Source organism: Misgurnus anguillicaudatus, chromosome 14 (genome assembly GCF_027580225.2).
Source record: "Misgurnus anguillicaudatus chromosome 14, ASM2758022v2, whole genome shotgun sequence".
Classification (NCBI taxonomy): domain Eukaryota; kingdom Metazoa; phylum Chordata; class Actinopteri; order Cypriniformes; family Cobitidae; genus Misgurnus; species Misgurnus anguillicaudatus.
The window spans coordinates 9801070-9817423 of record NC_073350.2 but is presented as its reverse complement, the minus strand read 5'-3'; the positions used below and the strand labels follow the sequence as shown (position 1 = coordinate 9817423).

Genomic DNA, 16354 nt, shown 5'->3' with positions numbered 1-16354 from the left:
CAGTTGCACAACAATGACACGTCATTAAAGTTGATGCAAAAGTGCTTTCCAGGAAACCATTTTTAGCTCTCCTACACCCTTCATCCATTTAAGGTTTATTTAAACTCTGAAGATAAACTATTACAAGAGATTTGGCATTAACACTTAAAAAACAAATATGCTGAACACTGTGCTTTGCAGTGATGAACAACTTTTTTCATTACAAAGAAACTTTTCTGCAATAGAGGTTAAAGGTTCTTGGAACCTTACACCGTGACAATGAACATTTTAAGCCTGGCTCTACAGGAATGTTGGCCTGAATTTACCACAATTTTCCCCTCCACCTGAGAATCCACGAAAACATTGATCAATTTTGATGTTAAGATCAGATTACTTTGTAATGTGTGATGTTTATAGATAAAATCTTACACCCCGTAATTCTCCTTATGTAGGCGCTGCAATCAGATTTCAGAATCAGCCAGGATTTCAAAAATTGGAGCGTCTATTTACATTCAGTGCAAATTAACTGTTTGGTTCTAAAACGAGATAACTCAAAAATCTCGTTTTTTGATTGTGCATCATTCTGCAGTTGGATTGTTTTAATTTAAGCCTTCAGTACTAAAAACATACAGCTAAGTAGCACAATAAAACAATAAAAACATTGTAACATAAAAATAAACATTTTGACAAATATTTTAAAAACGGAATTATCTCGTTTTGGCACAAAACTCTTGTTGGCAAGGGCTAGCAACGTCTGCACTAAAGTTTCAATATGACGTACTGGAATCAATGGCTTATTCAGTGGTTCAGGCATTAGAGCGTATAACTTGTCAAACTGGCTTTTGATACGATGACACTGCAATCCGCCCTCGCTCTTATCCCTTTTCCTATCTCATTTCACATCGAAATGGCTTTGATTTTGAATAAAAATGTAACCAACAGCTCACCCATCAATTTTAAACGCATATGGTAGCCGCCACTAGACAAACATGTTGTCGTTTGAAACAATGTTGGGACGAAATACGCTTTGTCTGTTTATGCCTACTGTAGAAACATGAAATATTGAGGGTTACGCATTACAAGTACTGTGCATTACGTAATAATATTACTTTTCTGAAGTACCGAGTAAAGTAACGCATTACTTTATAAATATACACATGAATATTTGAGTTACTTTTTTAAAAAAGTAATGCAAGTTACTTTTCAGCTGAATTAATTAGATGTTAAAAAAACAATGTACTGCATTTAACTGAATGTATTAACGTAGAATTACACACTCTATGCGTGAACAGTTTCAGTCAAAAATGGAGATGGCAGACCAGAGCTTGATATTACACTATATCTGGTAAAATAGTTATGTTGATTATATTGTATTTCTCTCAAGAGATCCTTCTGAAAGTCACACTATGTTCTTATTGCATCCTGTTAATCTATAAAAAATACAGAGGTACAAATCATATGTGTCAATATATAGCATTTACTACATTTTACACTTATTGCAAATTCGATCATTTTATTTATTTTATATAACGTCTCAGTTACATATGTAACCCTCATTCCCTGAAGGAAGGGAACAGAGGCATCACATTGTGCCCAACGAATTGGGAACGTGCTTTGCGGGACCAACCAACCTCGAGAAACTTGTAAAACACCATTGAACATTGGCATGCAGTATTTGCATCTGCTGGCGCCGCCGCACGGGTATAAAACGAGAGGCATGTGCAATACCAAATCAGTTATTCTAGCATATAGTGCCCGGTCGATATCAGCAATGGTACAGCAAACTGTGGTGACGGGACATGATGTCTCTGTTCCCTTCCTCCAGGGAACGAGGGTTACATACATAACCGAGATGTTCCCTTTTAGTCGGTCACTACGACATCACGTTGTAATTGACAAATTGGGAATCCCTACCAAAGCGCCAATGAAGCCGACCCTGGCAATGCCTGCGTAAACCTTTCATCTCTAGATCTGAAGATACAGACTCTGGGCTTACAGCAGAAGGCCGGTCACTACTTGTTCCTTAACCCACGATAGTGAACTAGTGAACACGTCTGAGCGACAGTTGACTGCCAGCTTTCGAAGCGAAAATAGCGATTTGGAATTGCACCTGCCAATATTCATTGGCATTTTACAAGTTTCTCGAAATTGATTGGTCCTGCGAAGCGCGTTCCCAATACGTCGGTCACGACGTGACGTCGTACTGACCAACTGAAAGGGAACTTACTTTCACATACTGTAAATAATCATATCGCTCAGAAAATGCTGATATTTGTGTACACTGTGGCGTATTCGTACTCACTGTAAAAAGGAATAGTTGGATTAACTTAAAAATAAAAAAGTTCTTTCTTCAAAGGGGACATATCATGACAATCTGACTTTTTCCATGTTTAAGTGCTATAATTGGCTGCCCAGTGCTTCTATCAACCTAGAAAATGTGAAAAATATCAACCCAGTCTGCAAGCATGTGAAAAAAATAGATAATTAAAATATGGCTCCCCTTGTGATGTCAAAAGGGGATCTTATTAGAGAGAGAGAGTGAGAGAGAGAGAGAGAGAGAGAGAGAGAGAGAGAGAATAATTAAAAGCGCAATTGAGTTCCAATTTCAACAAACCATCATTATGGCGATCAGTGTTTGCATTTCATCAGCTAATTTGCAAGTTGATAAAGCTTAAATGCTTAGGTGTAACCAAACCTGTACATCCAACATTCACATTTTACACTGCTGTAGGTTCATTCCAGTACTCTTAGTTCTCTTAAACAGGTCACAAGTCATGCAGGTTATTTGATTCAGAGGCTTTAACATTTCTCGTAGATGTTTCACTGCAATTTACTTGACTTCCAGCTTTGAAACTTTTCCAGAGAATTTGCAATGTTTTCCTAAAGACACAGTTAAACAGTCAGGTGTGCATAAAAAATATTTATCACCATTGAAGCAGACACAAGCTGACTTCAACTTCTATTTTTTTCCCCTCACAGCAAGATGAAATGAATGTGATGACAGATCCGAATTGAATGTGTTTGAATCAAAGCTATTTGACATAGAACAGAGAAGAAAAAACTATAATTCTTCTTCCCCAAGCAAGTTTAGACTGCACCTGTCACACCTCACAATGAGACCTGCCATTTAAGAGATACAAAGATAAGACTCCCCTGAATCAATACAAAAAACTCTCACAAGAACAAGCATGTGCTCAATGGCATAAAACCAATCAGCCAAACATTTTCGCTTTGGGGAATAACAGCTCAGTATACACAACAGAGCTTATTTAATTATTAAGCATGTTTCATTTGAAGGCTTTTTTACAATAATGTAATGTTTCAAGTTTGGTTACGCAAATCATATGTTTTCAGTAATGAAAGTTTCAAAATTAAATTTAAAAATAAATTAAATAATCTAAAAAAGTATTTTAATTATTTTTATTAATAAACATTAATTAAATCAGAAAACAAATCTGGACCAAAGTTGTTCGCCAAGAAACTATATAGGTAAGTTTTACAGACCGAGGCTGGTTGTCTCACGGGTTGGTTGTCACACTGCTTATTCCAGACATACTACATGGCACTGTGGTACAATTTTGATATCAATTTGTTAGCCTTTAATAGCTTACTCATTTGCACTTGAAATTTTGCTGAGCAGACACAAAACATTGAGGTTAGGAGACATTTTTTTTTTTATGGGTCAGAGTAAATTTTCATGTTGGTGTTGTTTTTGTGTTGAAATCTTGTAGGATATTAGTCATTCAAAAACAAAACACTCATTAAAAAGCTAAAAGTAGTAGCTTTATTTTGTGTCATCTTTAAGCGATCAAGTTAAAGCCGTGTGGCAGCTAGCTTAGCATGTTTGTCAAGAAGTCAGTTGGGGATGGTTGTCTCATAGCTTGCGGGGTTGGTTGTCACATAAGAATATTGGACATGTAGACCTTTTAAGACTGTTTGTCTGTTTGTTTTTGTTTGCTGCTAAAATAAAATAAAGCATTAAATAAAAAGGTTTTAACACTAAAAATTATTTCATTTTATTTCTCAACACAGTAGACAATAGGCCTTGTGCCCAGCTGCACTACTTCCTGAACTTCAGCCAGCTTCTTGTTTCCTGTCTGCCATTATTGGACAAACTGATTAATCCAGCTGTGCCTGACCTCAGTAGTCACAACAACAACAATCAGACACACCTGGACTAAGTCTGTCCAACAATGGCAGACAGGAAACAAGGAGCTGGCCGAAGCCCATAGTGCAGCTGGGCATATAGCCTATTCAAGTAACTGATCACCCACTTTAATCCCATTGTTTAAACATAAGGGGCATTAATAACAACTATCATAGGGGTGAATTCATATTAAAACTTATTTGCAGTTTCTGGCTTAAAAAACTAAAAAGTTACACATTACCTTTTCAGATCCAAATTTATCACTGAAATCCTATTGAATCACTATTGGGACAACCAACCCCGTCACATTGTGTCAGAGTGTCTTTGATGGTTAATTACTTCCTGTTACAATACATTTGAAAAGTAAAAAGTATACACATTTAAAGCCAAGACTCCAAAGTTTCATTTCATGTAGGAATTACTGCTGAAAGATTTTTTGAAGATGAGCAATTCATGCATGAGTAAAAATTGTGACAACCAACCCCGGTCTCCCCTACACTCACCCAACGTTTGATAAACCTGATCCAATGTAACCTAGCCTTGGTTGTTTCATTCTAAAGGTTTTAACTCATTATTGGCTCAAAAATAAACATTATCTGAGTTCATTTAACCGAACGGCTAAGTGTGTCCCTTTCTGACCCGACACTGGGTTAAAAATATCCCAGCATTTTTTTAGAAAGTAACTCAAGTGGTAGCCATTATGTTAGCAATGCAGAAGGTCATGGGAACACTCTAACAATATTGGATTGTTTTTAACCCAGATCTGGGTAACTATTGGACAGAACACATTTCTGGGTAAAAATGACCCAAATAATGGGTTGTTTTAACCCAACTGCTGGGTTGTTTCAACATGGTTGATTTACAATAACCAAGCAGTTGGGTAAAAACAACCCATTATTTGGGTCATTTTAACCCAGAAATGTGTTCTGTCTAATAGTTACCCAGCCGTGGGTTAAAAACAACCCAACATTTTGAAATGATTACAATGTAAGTTGCTTTGGATAAAGTGTTGCAAAATGCATAAATGTAAAAAATATATAACAACTTTAAATGTAAAATAGTAAAATTTTATTATAGTAAGAAAACAACAATATAAGTAGATGTACTGCACTTTCTTTATCTCTCTTTCTCTCTCTCTCTCTCTCTCTCTCTCTCTCTCTCTCTTTCTCTCTCTCTCTCTCTCTCTCTCTCATGCACACACACACGGACGCACGCACCCACAAACATTTACATATAGGCTATTCAGTTCACAGGTTATATTCAAATGAAATCTTTAAAAAAATATATGGAGTATGGGGACATGAAGGTCAAACATTCACAGTTCGTACATTCGCATTGTGCTTATACATTGAACAGGAAGACAAGCATCTACAACACAGTTCATTATGAACTTCGCATGAAAATAAAAATTCATAGTCTGGTGGAAAAATAATGAATCAGAAGGACTTATAGTGATAACAACAAATAATAACAAACATTGCTGTTGTTATATAGCTGTTTTGTTGATGAAACAGTCATTCACAGAGGGATTGGTCCTGCAACAGCTTTCTATGAATTCATTCCTTACGCAGGGAAGTAAGTTTTATCAATTTTCTCAATCAGCTCTTTGACCCATGGTTGTTTTGGATCAGCGCACAGCGTCCTTGATTTCTTCAGCCTGAACCTGTAAAAAGACAAATAAAAAAAGAAAAACTTTGAAATCAAAAGCAGTTTAATAATTGGAAGTGTTGTTCCAGCGTTATGCCAAGCAATTGTGTAAAAGTGTTTTGATGAAATCTTTGATGTTTATGAAGAAATACTCACACAATCGCAGGAATATTGCATCCTCCATCTGTTTCCTGTTTGACGTAACCCACAATATTTCTTCGCATTTGCTTTTTAATGCCAACCACGTACTTCAAACAGCAGTTTTCGTATGAGCCTAAGAATAAATTAAAAGGGCAAAATTACATATTTGTTATTGCCTCGTCATTACGTTATATTCTATCATTATATATTTGAAGAGTTTCGTTGCAAAACGAGATAAATTCATTTTTTAACATTTTTGTCAAAACATGTTTATTATTATGTTATCATGTTATTATTTTGTTTATGGTGCTACTTAGTTGTATTTTTTAGGTAATGAAGGTTTAAATCAAAACAAACCAATTGCAGTTGAATTGATATTAATTGTAATGCACAACCAAAATACGACATTTCTGAACAATTAAAAAAATGGATTTATCTCGTTTTGCAACGAAACTCTTCATTTATTCTTGGTACCTTTGCATGCTACAATTATAAAAATTTTCATTTATTAAATTCCTGTTAAGCAGTTGTTGTCTACAAATATGGTAGTCATTTTGAGATTTTGTTAAAATTTAAAATAACGTAATAATAATTATCATTGATAATAGTAATATTATTTTAAATAAAACATCAATATTTAATAATAATAATAGCATCTACTTACAGTAAAGAAACAAACCCTTACCTTGAGCCAAACTGGGATACATGCAAGCCAAGAGCAGAATAAAGAACAAGATTTGAAACTTCATGGTTGAATGTTCAGTCTTTATCCTTCAAAGAAAATAATAAAATGTTAAATTCTCTGTTGATTTATCTCCACCAACTAAAGAAGCATTTAAGCGCTGGTTAATAAACTGCATGTGTGATCGTTACCTCAGATAGTCTCAGATGAATGAGGGCGTCTTCGGGGCTAAAGCAGCTCTTTTCTCCTCCTCCGTTTCGTTGACACTTTTTATACTGTAGCAACTAAACCTGAGACTCCACCACGCCCCCTTACATTTTGCTTACACTTTTCATTTTGTTTCACTAGATGATCTTCAAACCAAAGTAAATTGTGTTGATGGACTTTTCGTGTTGTTTTGACAAATGAGTTCACGCTCTACAAACATAAACAGGATGCCTGCAGCAGTATCTCAAGCATCTATATGTGGTCAAATAATGGATAAGTGGGAGTCGGGAATTTTTGCATCCCCCATTGCTCACCCTGGTTGACTTTCATCATTGCACAATACGAAGTCCTTGCCAAGTTCTTTCCCCCTAAACATCTGCTTTAGCTTTTGGATCTGTGTGCCAATAAAAACAGAGAAAAACTTATCAAGAATAATGTTGTGCAATGGGATTCGCAAGGGTTTATAAATTGATCACTTTTAAATGCGTCCAGTGGGGCATGTCATGTTTTTATGTAACACAATCTCTGCTTCCCTTATAGTTGCTGGTAATTTACGACCAATCACTATGAACACCCTGAACTATACATCAAGCTGCATTGTTGCGTAATGTATACCACCCAAATGAAATTCCAAGAAATTATTTTCTGTAATTTAAACTCTTATTTTGTTCATCACTGACCTGAATCCGACCTAAACTGAAGTTTGGCATTATCTCGATAGGCAGATGCCTAAGCCTGCGTCTTGTCAAAAATGACAGGTAACGGCGAGCAATTTTTTTCCCATCTGGCATGGCATTAGATTTATATCGTGCCAACAGCTCAGTTCTGTTGCATGTAGTGACTCTTATTAAATTTCTTTCTGCACCACATACATGCCATGATCTAATCCTTAGCTCGAGCTCACTTTTTTGGATGTCCTGTTAACCAGTGGTTCTCAAACTGGGGGCCGCAAGATGGTGCCAGGGGGGTCCCAGTTTTATGACATTTTAAAAATACATAAATTCATCATGAATTCTGTGTAATAAAAAAATAAGGCACTACTTTGTATAATTTAATGTTTTTTTAATTTTTAAATTAAGTTTTAGATCAGTTTTTTGTCATAAAATTGTGAAACACACCGTACACAAGGGGGGTTGCATGCTAAAAAAGTTTGAGAACCACTGCTGCAAGCATTGGTTTAGTTTCACATCACAATGTTCAGATTTGACAATAAAGTGGGTTTCATATTATTTAGTCTGTCTGAAGGGTCACTTACTTGTGTTTAACTTCTCCGTAAGACGCCTTGACCTCTTTAAAGTAAAAACTCTTTCAGTTTCCCAGCAATATCACTGTTAACCTAAACAGTACAATACTCATTTAAAATGAGTGACCTGTACTCAAACCAGTGAAAAAAAGTTTTATGTGTTTAACAATTACACCGACTTGAGTTCTTAAAACTCAAATAAAATGCGTCAAAGAACTAACTCAAAAAAATGTATTTATTAACTTCCAAACGGAGTCAATTCAATACAACAGCCTCACAAACATTGCAAATATTTACAAACTTGTGGTGGCTGCGATGAAGTTTAGTTACACTAAAGATTCTGGCACTGAAAATTCACTTCAGTTTATCATTAAATCAACATGATTGGTTGAGAAGGATTTCCAGTTTCCAGCATGCTCTGCATTACGAGAGCTTATTTTCAAATTAAGTAATATTTTATGTGGTTTTGAGTAAAGAGAAAGACTCAATAGTGTTAAATATTCATTTATGTTGGAGATTAGAAGACTTTGCTATTTATTGGTTTTGTGGTTACCATTGTTCAGAAGTGTAGTGCCTGTGCACGTATATGTTTTGCTTTTATTATATAAACAATAACTGTGTGAAGTCAATGCCAGCACTGAGCTCAGTTTCTTCACACTTACATACACACGAGTCAGATTGTCTGTTTCTGTGACTTGTGAAGAAAAATGAAATGGTAAACACTACGGGCGGTTTCCCGGACAGGGATTAGACTAGTCCTAGACTCAAATAAATGTTAGAGCTGTCTAAACTGAAAACAATTTACAGTGACATATCTTAAAATACATCAGTGCCTTTTGTTTTGCCTCAAAATGCACACCAGTAATGTTTTTAGTAAGGCATGTTTGTTAAAACTAGTTATATTTCCTATTTAAACTAAGTCCTCTTGGCTTAAACTAATCCCTGTCCAGGAAACCAGCCCTACTTGTTTTAAGTATAGTGTACTTAAATATTAAATGAAATATAAACTTTTAAGCTTGGATTAATTGTAATTTATAAATATTATTAACACTATTTGTTGCACTTAAATTTTTAAGTTTAAAAAACTTGACTTAAACTAGTCATTTAAACTTTTTGACTAATTATAGGCTGCTATAAATTATAAAAATAAAGTTGTATTAACTTTTTATTTATTTATACCAACTTCTTGTCAAGAAAGTTGACTATTTCATTGCCAAAAACAACATTATTTTGTGTATTTGGTATAACACAATGTGTTTGCATGATTTATGGTTAAAAAAACACATTATTTTCCACATACCATACACTTTTTGTAGCTTCATATATACTGCTTTCCTCAAACGCTCTGATTTTGTACAAAACTCATTGATTTGAAAAGCGCTGTGTCTTGGCCAGCTAATCTGTACATTGTGATTGGCCTGAATACCTGAAATGTGACGGAAATGTGACGCTCTTTACCATGTTTGAAAGATTCGCTCACAATGCAATGCTAACAGGAGTTAACTTACAGGCTGAGTCCGAAGCGGGATAAATTATGATAATGTCCGTCTTGACCATGTCAACAATCCCATAAAGTAAACTGTTGCTTACAATCCGTGTGTTTGTTGTAGTCCAAGAAAAGAGATTTAAGTTGGAGACTATAACCCGCGTCATCGTTTACTTTGGGGTTTATACCTTTTGCATGTTGTTAACATACTAATACACACACACAAAATGTAAAATCGTGAATCGGACCATAGTTGCTCTTTAAGTCAAGTTGTTTAAACTTAAACATTTAAGTGCAACAAGGACTTTTTTACAGTGTACTTTAAAATTTTAAGTTGATTTCCTTAAATGTTTTTAGGTCATCGGTTTCAACAACTGTTTGAGTACTCTGAACACTGAAAAAAAAAGATTCATTTAATTTACTCAATTTTATTAAAGTAAGTGGTCGCAATCAATTTATTTAAGCTACATTTAAACGAAAGTTTTTTGTTTGGTTTTGTTTTTCTATTTTTTTTTTAAATGTAGCTTAAATAAATTGCTTGCGACCACTTAATTTAATAAAATTGAGTAAATTGAATGAATCATTTTTCAGAAAACTTTGTCATGTTTAACAGTGTATCTGCCTGTCTGTATTTCTTGTCCATTTGTCTCATAATATTGACAAATGTTTATACAGATATCAAAGGTCTGAACAAAAATGTAAAGAAAATCAGTTTCTATTGAAAAAAATTCTTTACTCTAGTATTTTTTATTTAAAGAGCACCAATTATCCAATTCACGATTTTACATTTCCTTTGGTGCGTAAGTGTGTATTAGTTCATGTTAACGATATGCAAAAGGTACAAACCCCAAAGTAAACGATGATGCGAGTTATCGTCTACAACGCAGGATTTCCATCCAATATGAATGTGTACCCCTAACTCATAAAAAACTGCTTTACACAATAAAAATATATTGAGTTAGTCCAACTCACTTTAAAAGTAAATGGCAATACTCAATTAGTTGCCTCAACTCAATTTAGTGTAATCTGAATAAGTGATGTCCAGTTCGTGAACGAATCGTTCTTTTGAACTGGTTCTTTTCAGTAAACGACTTGAATCAGTACACCTAATCGGACTGAATCATTTAAACAGTTTGTCTCTCGAGACAGCAATGATCCACAAGTTACTCACTTTCAGATGTGCTTGACAGTCATTCCGATTCTAAATAAGAGTGAGTAATCCGTATCTAAACTTGTAGAAGCTCTCTCCAACAGTATCACTGACTGAACAGAGACATGGTGAATTTTGTTGATACTGAGCATGCACAGCAAACATACTGGTATTCCAGAGTCACCGATAAACTGAATACACAAATCAAGAACGGTTTCTATTGGACGCGTCTGACTTGATGAGCCGTTAATACTGTGCATGTGTTACTGAAAAGTACGATACAGCGATTCTTGAGTCAGGAACAGGTTGCTGCATTTATGGAGTCACCAGTTCACCGATTTGAGAACAGTTTCTATCGGACGCGTCCGAAGAACTAATCAAAGAACTGTGGATACTGAGCATGCGTGAACCAAACAGTATGGACATCAGTGAGTTGCTGTGCTAATACTATAGCCTACATGAATGATTGACAGACATAAAGTAAGTTTATTTATTACCATAAAACTTACGGAAAAAATGCATGGTACAGTTAATTATATTAAACACCATTTTGACTAAAATATATTTGTTAGGTGCAGATTATATTGTTGTTATGAGCTTGATCATGATTTCTGTTAAAAGTTTTTGAAAGTGCTTTAGTTGGACAACTAAATAATAATAAATCAACTATACACGACTTTACTTGAACATTTTTTTAAGTATTTTACCCTCCTGGATGATAGAATGAGATGCGAATGACGTCATTACATAAAGTATGTTAAAGAATTGGTGAATCGTTTTTTTACCAGTTCTTTGAAACGAATTGTCCGAAAGAACTGATTCACAAAAAAGAGTCAGACTTCCCATCACTAATCTAAATAACTCGATTTAGGGTAGTCTGAATAACTCAATTCTGTTATTTTATATAAAACATTTTTATATCATACTAATTAGCATTAGCACATGTTAGCATGCTTATAATAATAACATATGATACTTTTGGATGAGCATGTGAGAAGAGACTGATCTCCAAACAGGCATTAACACAGTTAGTGCTCATTGAGAGAAATACGTCACATCCACAACCTAACCACAAGCGCCACTCTTCTGCATGATGGTAACAAAACAATTTTAAAAAATATAACACAAACGCTTCTAAATCAAACTTAATTTAAAAAACGACTCTCCAAAAGCAGTTGCATGCAAAGCATGCTGGGAAATTATTTTTCCAGAACCCAAACTCAAACTAATTGTGTTAACGCAATTAAAAAGAAATCAATAAATTATAGTATATTCATTTTGTATTAGACTAATTAAATATATATACTTATTGCTCTTAGTGATGTATTTTAAATTAATTCAACACAATTTTAATGTGTCATTTCTAAGAAGGGCTTGAATCATTTTTTTGAGTGTACAACAAACACATGGATTGTAGGCAACAGTTCACCTCCTGGGACCGGTGACGTAGACAAGACCGACACCACCACAATTCCTCCCGCTTCCGGCTGACGTCAGAGGTATGGACAATCACAATGCACAGACCAACTGGCCAATCACCTTCCAGATCGATGAGCTTTGTACAAAATGTACAAATTACATCCCAGTATGTCTGGCCAGAGTCTCGTCCCAACGGATATCCTTCCTTGCAATGCAGTGTGGAAAGATTTTCTTGGATGTCTTATCCAGCCTCTGTTAAGTGTCTGCTATGTAGGCATCACATGCTGAATTTATGTTTGCAGCCAGTAGGATCATCTAAGTATGTGTGTATTGTCATAGATCTTCCACCTCCATACTGAAAAGACCTCAGTTGTGTTAAGGAATGCGTTATAGAATGGGAGGATTTACATCAGTAATCCTATAGTGGATCCTAAACTGTCCAAAAGAGTGATGGAATCTCACATTATCCCAAAATATTACATACATGGGAAATGGGAAACAGACCTCTCTCTATGAAGGTGAAGAGATGATGTGTTGTTGGATGAGTTAGCACACCATGCTCTGAAAAAGCAGCACACATACTCATTTAATTGTCCTGGTACATTGATAGTAGTGTTGTCGATGACATTTGACCTCACTTTTAGCTTCTGGCCAGTCTTATCTAGGTTCGTTACACAATATTTGATTGGCTAGTGGCGTCATTCCGAGGTTTGTTGTATAACAACCACCTGAAACTAATAACACAGCCGGTATCATCCGGATACTGCAAGTCATCTTGACCAGGATCAGCGAGTGGTCTCACAGGAATATGTCCATATTTTATGATTTGACCGATTTTTATGAATTTGTATAAGCAGAATCATACAAAAATGGACGGTTTTAGAAAAAACCCACCCCTAAACCTAACATCACAAAAACAAATCGTACCGAACCGTATGAATTTTGTCTTAACTTCACAAATTTTAAGCCTTTCAAATCAATATTTCATACCTGTACTCTATGTTTACTTACATATGGCAAGTACTTGTTAATGTAACTGTAACTGTATGTAAATGTTCCAGAGCAAATCTAAATTTGCTGGAAGTTGTCTGGGTTTTCCCAGGCTACATTTTGACTGTATTGAATGAATATTGCCCAAATTTGGTTAATAAATTTTGATGAATTTTAGAATTTTGGTTACAGTTTGTTAAATTAGCCTGAAATGGTTAAGCTACGCAAAAACCGACACATGTGATCCTAGGGACAGAAAATGCCCAATTAAAACTATTATAACTACCATTTATGACCCCACCACCCCATTTATCTAAACATAAACTAATGCATACCCTTATGTCAAGATATCATTTTGAACTACAGGCCTTCAAGTTTTGATTTTTATACTTGTCCACCATGTGGCGCTATGTTTCACCATTCCATGCACGCATCAAAATTTCAAACATTTTGCTGTTTTCTGAAAAGATAAACTTTTGATGTTAAAAAATTGTGTGCCTGAAAGGCATATACATTAGGTATATAGTTTCTCATATATACAAGAGTTTTAAGTTTTTGCCCGTTGCTTGAACACCTTTTGCCAAACTTCGCTCATTCTGAGAAAAATTACAGTTTTAGCCCGTTGCTTGAACACATTTTGCAAAACTTCGCTCATTGTGCCAAAACTCTACACACAAATAAACATGACACAACACTGGGAAATATACCATTCACATCTGTGTCAAATTGAAACTCTACTATCAAAACCTAAACTCTGCTATCAAAAACATTCCTTTGTCAAAATGTAACTCTAATGACAAAATGACAAATACTTGCATCATATGCATATACTTTCAGATCAGGGGGAACACTAAAGTCTACATTATATAAAACACTGCAGTCTTTGATTTTCATTGTTTATCCAGAAGGCATATTTTCAGAGGAATATTTTCAAACAACCAAAAATGCATATAGGCCTACTCAATATTGTACATTGCAGTAACATGAATTCAGATAAAGCAAAAAATAATAATAATAATAATAAAAGAAAAAAACACTATACTGTAAATGCAGAAAATCGTGGCAATTGTGCATACATGGCCTCATGTATCCCGCCATCTATTGGGGTCTGGCCACAGGACCTCATCGACATCGCAAGCAATTTCTTCTCCCCAGTGCTTCTAGGCACTGGGGAAAATATCCCCTTGCATGTCGAAACCATCCATGGATTGCTGTCACCTGAATGTCGTTGCACAGGCCTGTTCCATTGCCTGCAGAAGAGGCATGTGGGCATGTGGTTGGCGGTCATATATAGAAATTGCCTGCGATTCTTGTGCGTGTCTCCTCAGTGAATCCGGTTCGGTGATTAGTAGTAAATCGCCATCACCTGCTTTCAGAAGCTAGACAAAATCGCATACAATATCAGAGGTGATTTCTCACGATTATGAACGTGATTTTGCAATTTTCTTGGTGAAATTCGTCTCTTTGTAGCAAACATCTGCTCCATCTGAAAGCAGGTGATGGCGATTTACTACTAATGGTTGATGACATGCTCCACCAAAGTTGCTCTTATAGGGGTCCTTGCATGGCCTCTTTGACCTTGACCTTGTCCTCCTCCTCTTCCTCTTGCTCTCCCTCCTGATTGGTGTTCAGTTTAGCAAGTAAGTGCCTTCAGATGTGTATTTGAGTGGTTGCAATTACCCGGTGTGTTTTGCATTTTTGATACATGTCTTTTCCAAATGGCACCCTGAGTTTTTATTTTACGAAGTGTCTTATGTATGAAATAGAGTGTAATGCAGGACCAAGTGTGTTGCATAAAGGATTAAGTGTGTTGCAGAATTGCAACTAAATGTGCAAATCAGCGCAGGTATGGGTACATGTGTTTGAGGTATGGTAACAAAACCTTCAAGTTGTGTTACTTTAGTCTAAGCATGGGTCTATAGTGTTCAAGCACGGGCAAAAACTGTAATAAATATGAAGAAACATTCTACAAGTTATATCAAAGAGAATAGGCTTCATGCCAAGCTGCAGCACTACTTCCTGAATTTTAGCCAGCTCCTTGTTTCCTGTTTGCCATTATTGGACAAACTGATTAATCCAGGTGTGCCTCACAACAACAATAATCAGACACACCTGGATTAATCAGTTTGACCAATAATGGCAGACAGGAAAAAAAAAGCTGGCTGAAGTTCAGGAAGTAGTGCAGCTGGGCATAAAGCCGATTGGATGACAGAAAGTGTAATAATTTTTACTGATGAAGAGTGGTCAACTTTATGGAAATTTCAGTGGAAATCAACTAGGTTACTAAATTCTGGGATTGCACCATCTATTGCATCCGTGGGACTTAAGGAAAACTTCTCCCTTGTCCTGGTGGTCTTTTGCTGACTCATGCAGACATTTATCTTACTTTGTGTTGCTCATATTCCTTTTCACACAAGATCACTCAAGGTCCTCTTTTACTGTTTTGTATAGCATATTGTCATGCAATTGAAAGAACCTGAGTGTGTTTCTTAGATGAGAATCAGGTGTGAATTATATATTTGCATTGGTACAACCAGCTGTTCTTATTCCCAAATACAGGGGATATATTTGTGTTTCAATTCATAAGACGAACAGCTGTTTACTTTGACAATAAGTGAGGATTAGCACATGATGTTATCTGTTTAGACATACTGTGTGAAAGCATTTGTAAATTTGACATTGTTTTGGTCTTGTTTGAGCTTGTGTGTAAAATAAGTTCATTGTTAAAAGTATTAAAAAATCTGTCATAACAAAAAACTGTAATGTAAACATATTGGCATATAAAGGGTTTACATTTTCACAAATTTACTTAATATTTTATTATGAATGTTCAGGTAGAAGTAGATTTAAAATTTTGATAGGAAAAATATTAATGTAATATATTTTTATAGCAGTTTTTGGGAAGGTGTCATTTTGGCCTATAGGATCGCAGGTGAATTTTTTAAAATAAAATCTGACCCTGTTCAAAAAATAACAACACATCAAAATCAATGTTGCTACCAATCTCCGACCCATCTAAGGGTTTAATAATAACAAATCAAATGGTAATTCAAATGTTTTTTTTGGAAAATAAACATTTTATGTTAAAAACATGGATTAATGTAAACAACTGGCATATAAAGAGTTTAAATTTTCACAACTTTTATGAATATTTGGTATGCATGTTTCAGGCAGAAGTAGTTTTAAAAGATTGAATCAAATCAATTAAAGTGATTTTTTTTTATATTTAGTGCCGTTTTTGGGAAGGTGTCATGTTTTGGCCT

General features: G+C 35.2%; 1 protein-coding gene across 1 annotated transcript; it reads right to left on the bottom strand.

The window, feature by feature from the left end:
- Nucleotides 1-5177: 5177 nt before the first annotated feature.
- On the bottom strand, nucleotides 5178-6932 carry ccl25b (chemokine (C-C motif) ligand 25b). Its single transcript, XM_055183672.2, has 4 exons — nucleotides 6788-6932; nucleotides 6600-6685; nucleotides 5930-6047; nucleotides 5178-5789 (listed from the first exon to the last, which is right to left on the bottom strand). The coding sequence occupies exons 2-4, from the start codon at nucleotides 6661-6663 to the stop codon at nucleotides 5690-5692; spliced, it is 282 nt and encodes a 93-aa protein (XP_055039647.2). The 5' UTR covers nucleotides 6664-6685; nucleotides 6788-6932; the 3' UTR covers nucleotides 5178-5689.
- Between the last annotated feature and the right edge of the window lie 9422 nt (nucleotides 6933-16354).

What these genes read in the sequence shown, in the direction of transcription:
- ccl25b (XM_055183672.2), bottom strand. Translation starts at nt 6,663, where the DNA reads ATGAAGTTTCAAATCTTGTTCTTTATTCTGCTCTTGGCTTGCATGTAT. An exon ending in GTATCCCAGTTTGGCTCAAG is followed by an intron (nt 6,048 to 6,599) that starts GTAAGGGTTTGT and finishes ATTTATTCTTAG; the next exon opens with GCTCATACGAAAACTGCTGT. An exon ending in TGCAATATTCCTGCGATTGT is followed by an intron (nt 5,790 to 5,929) that starts GTGAGTATTTCT and finishes GTCTTTTTACAG; the next exon opens with GTTCAGGCTGAAGAAATCAA.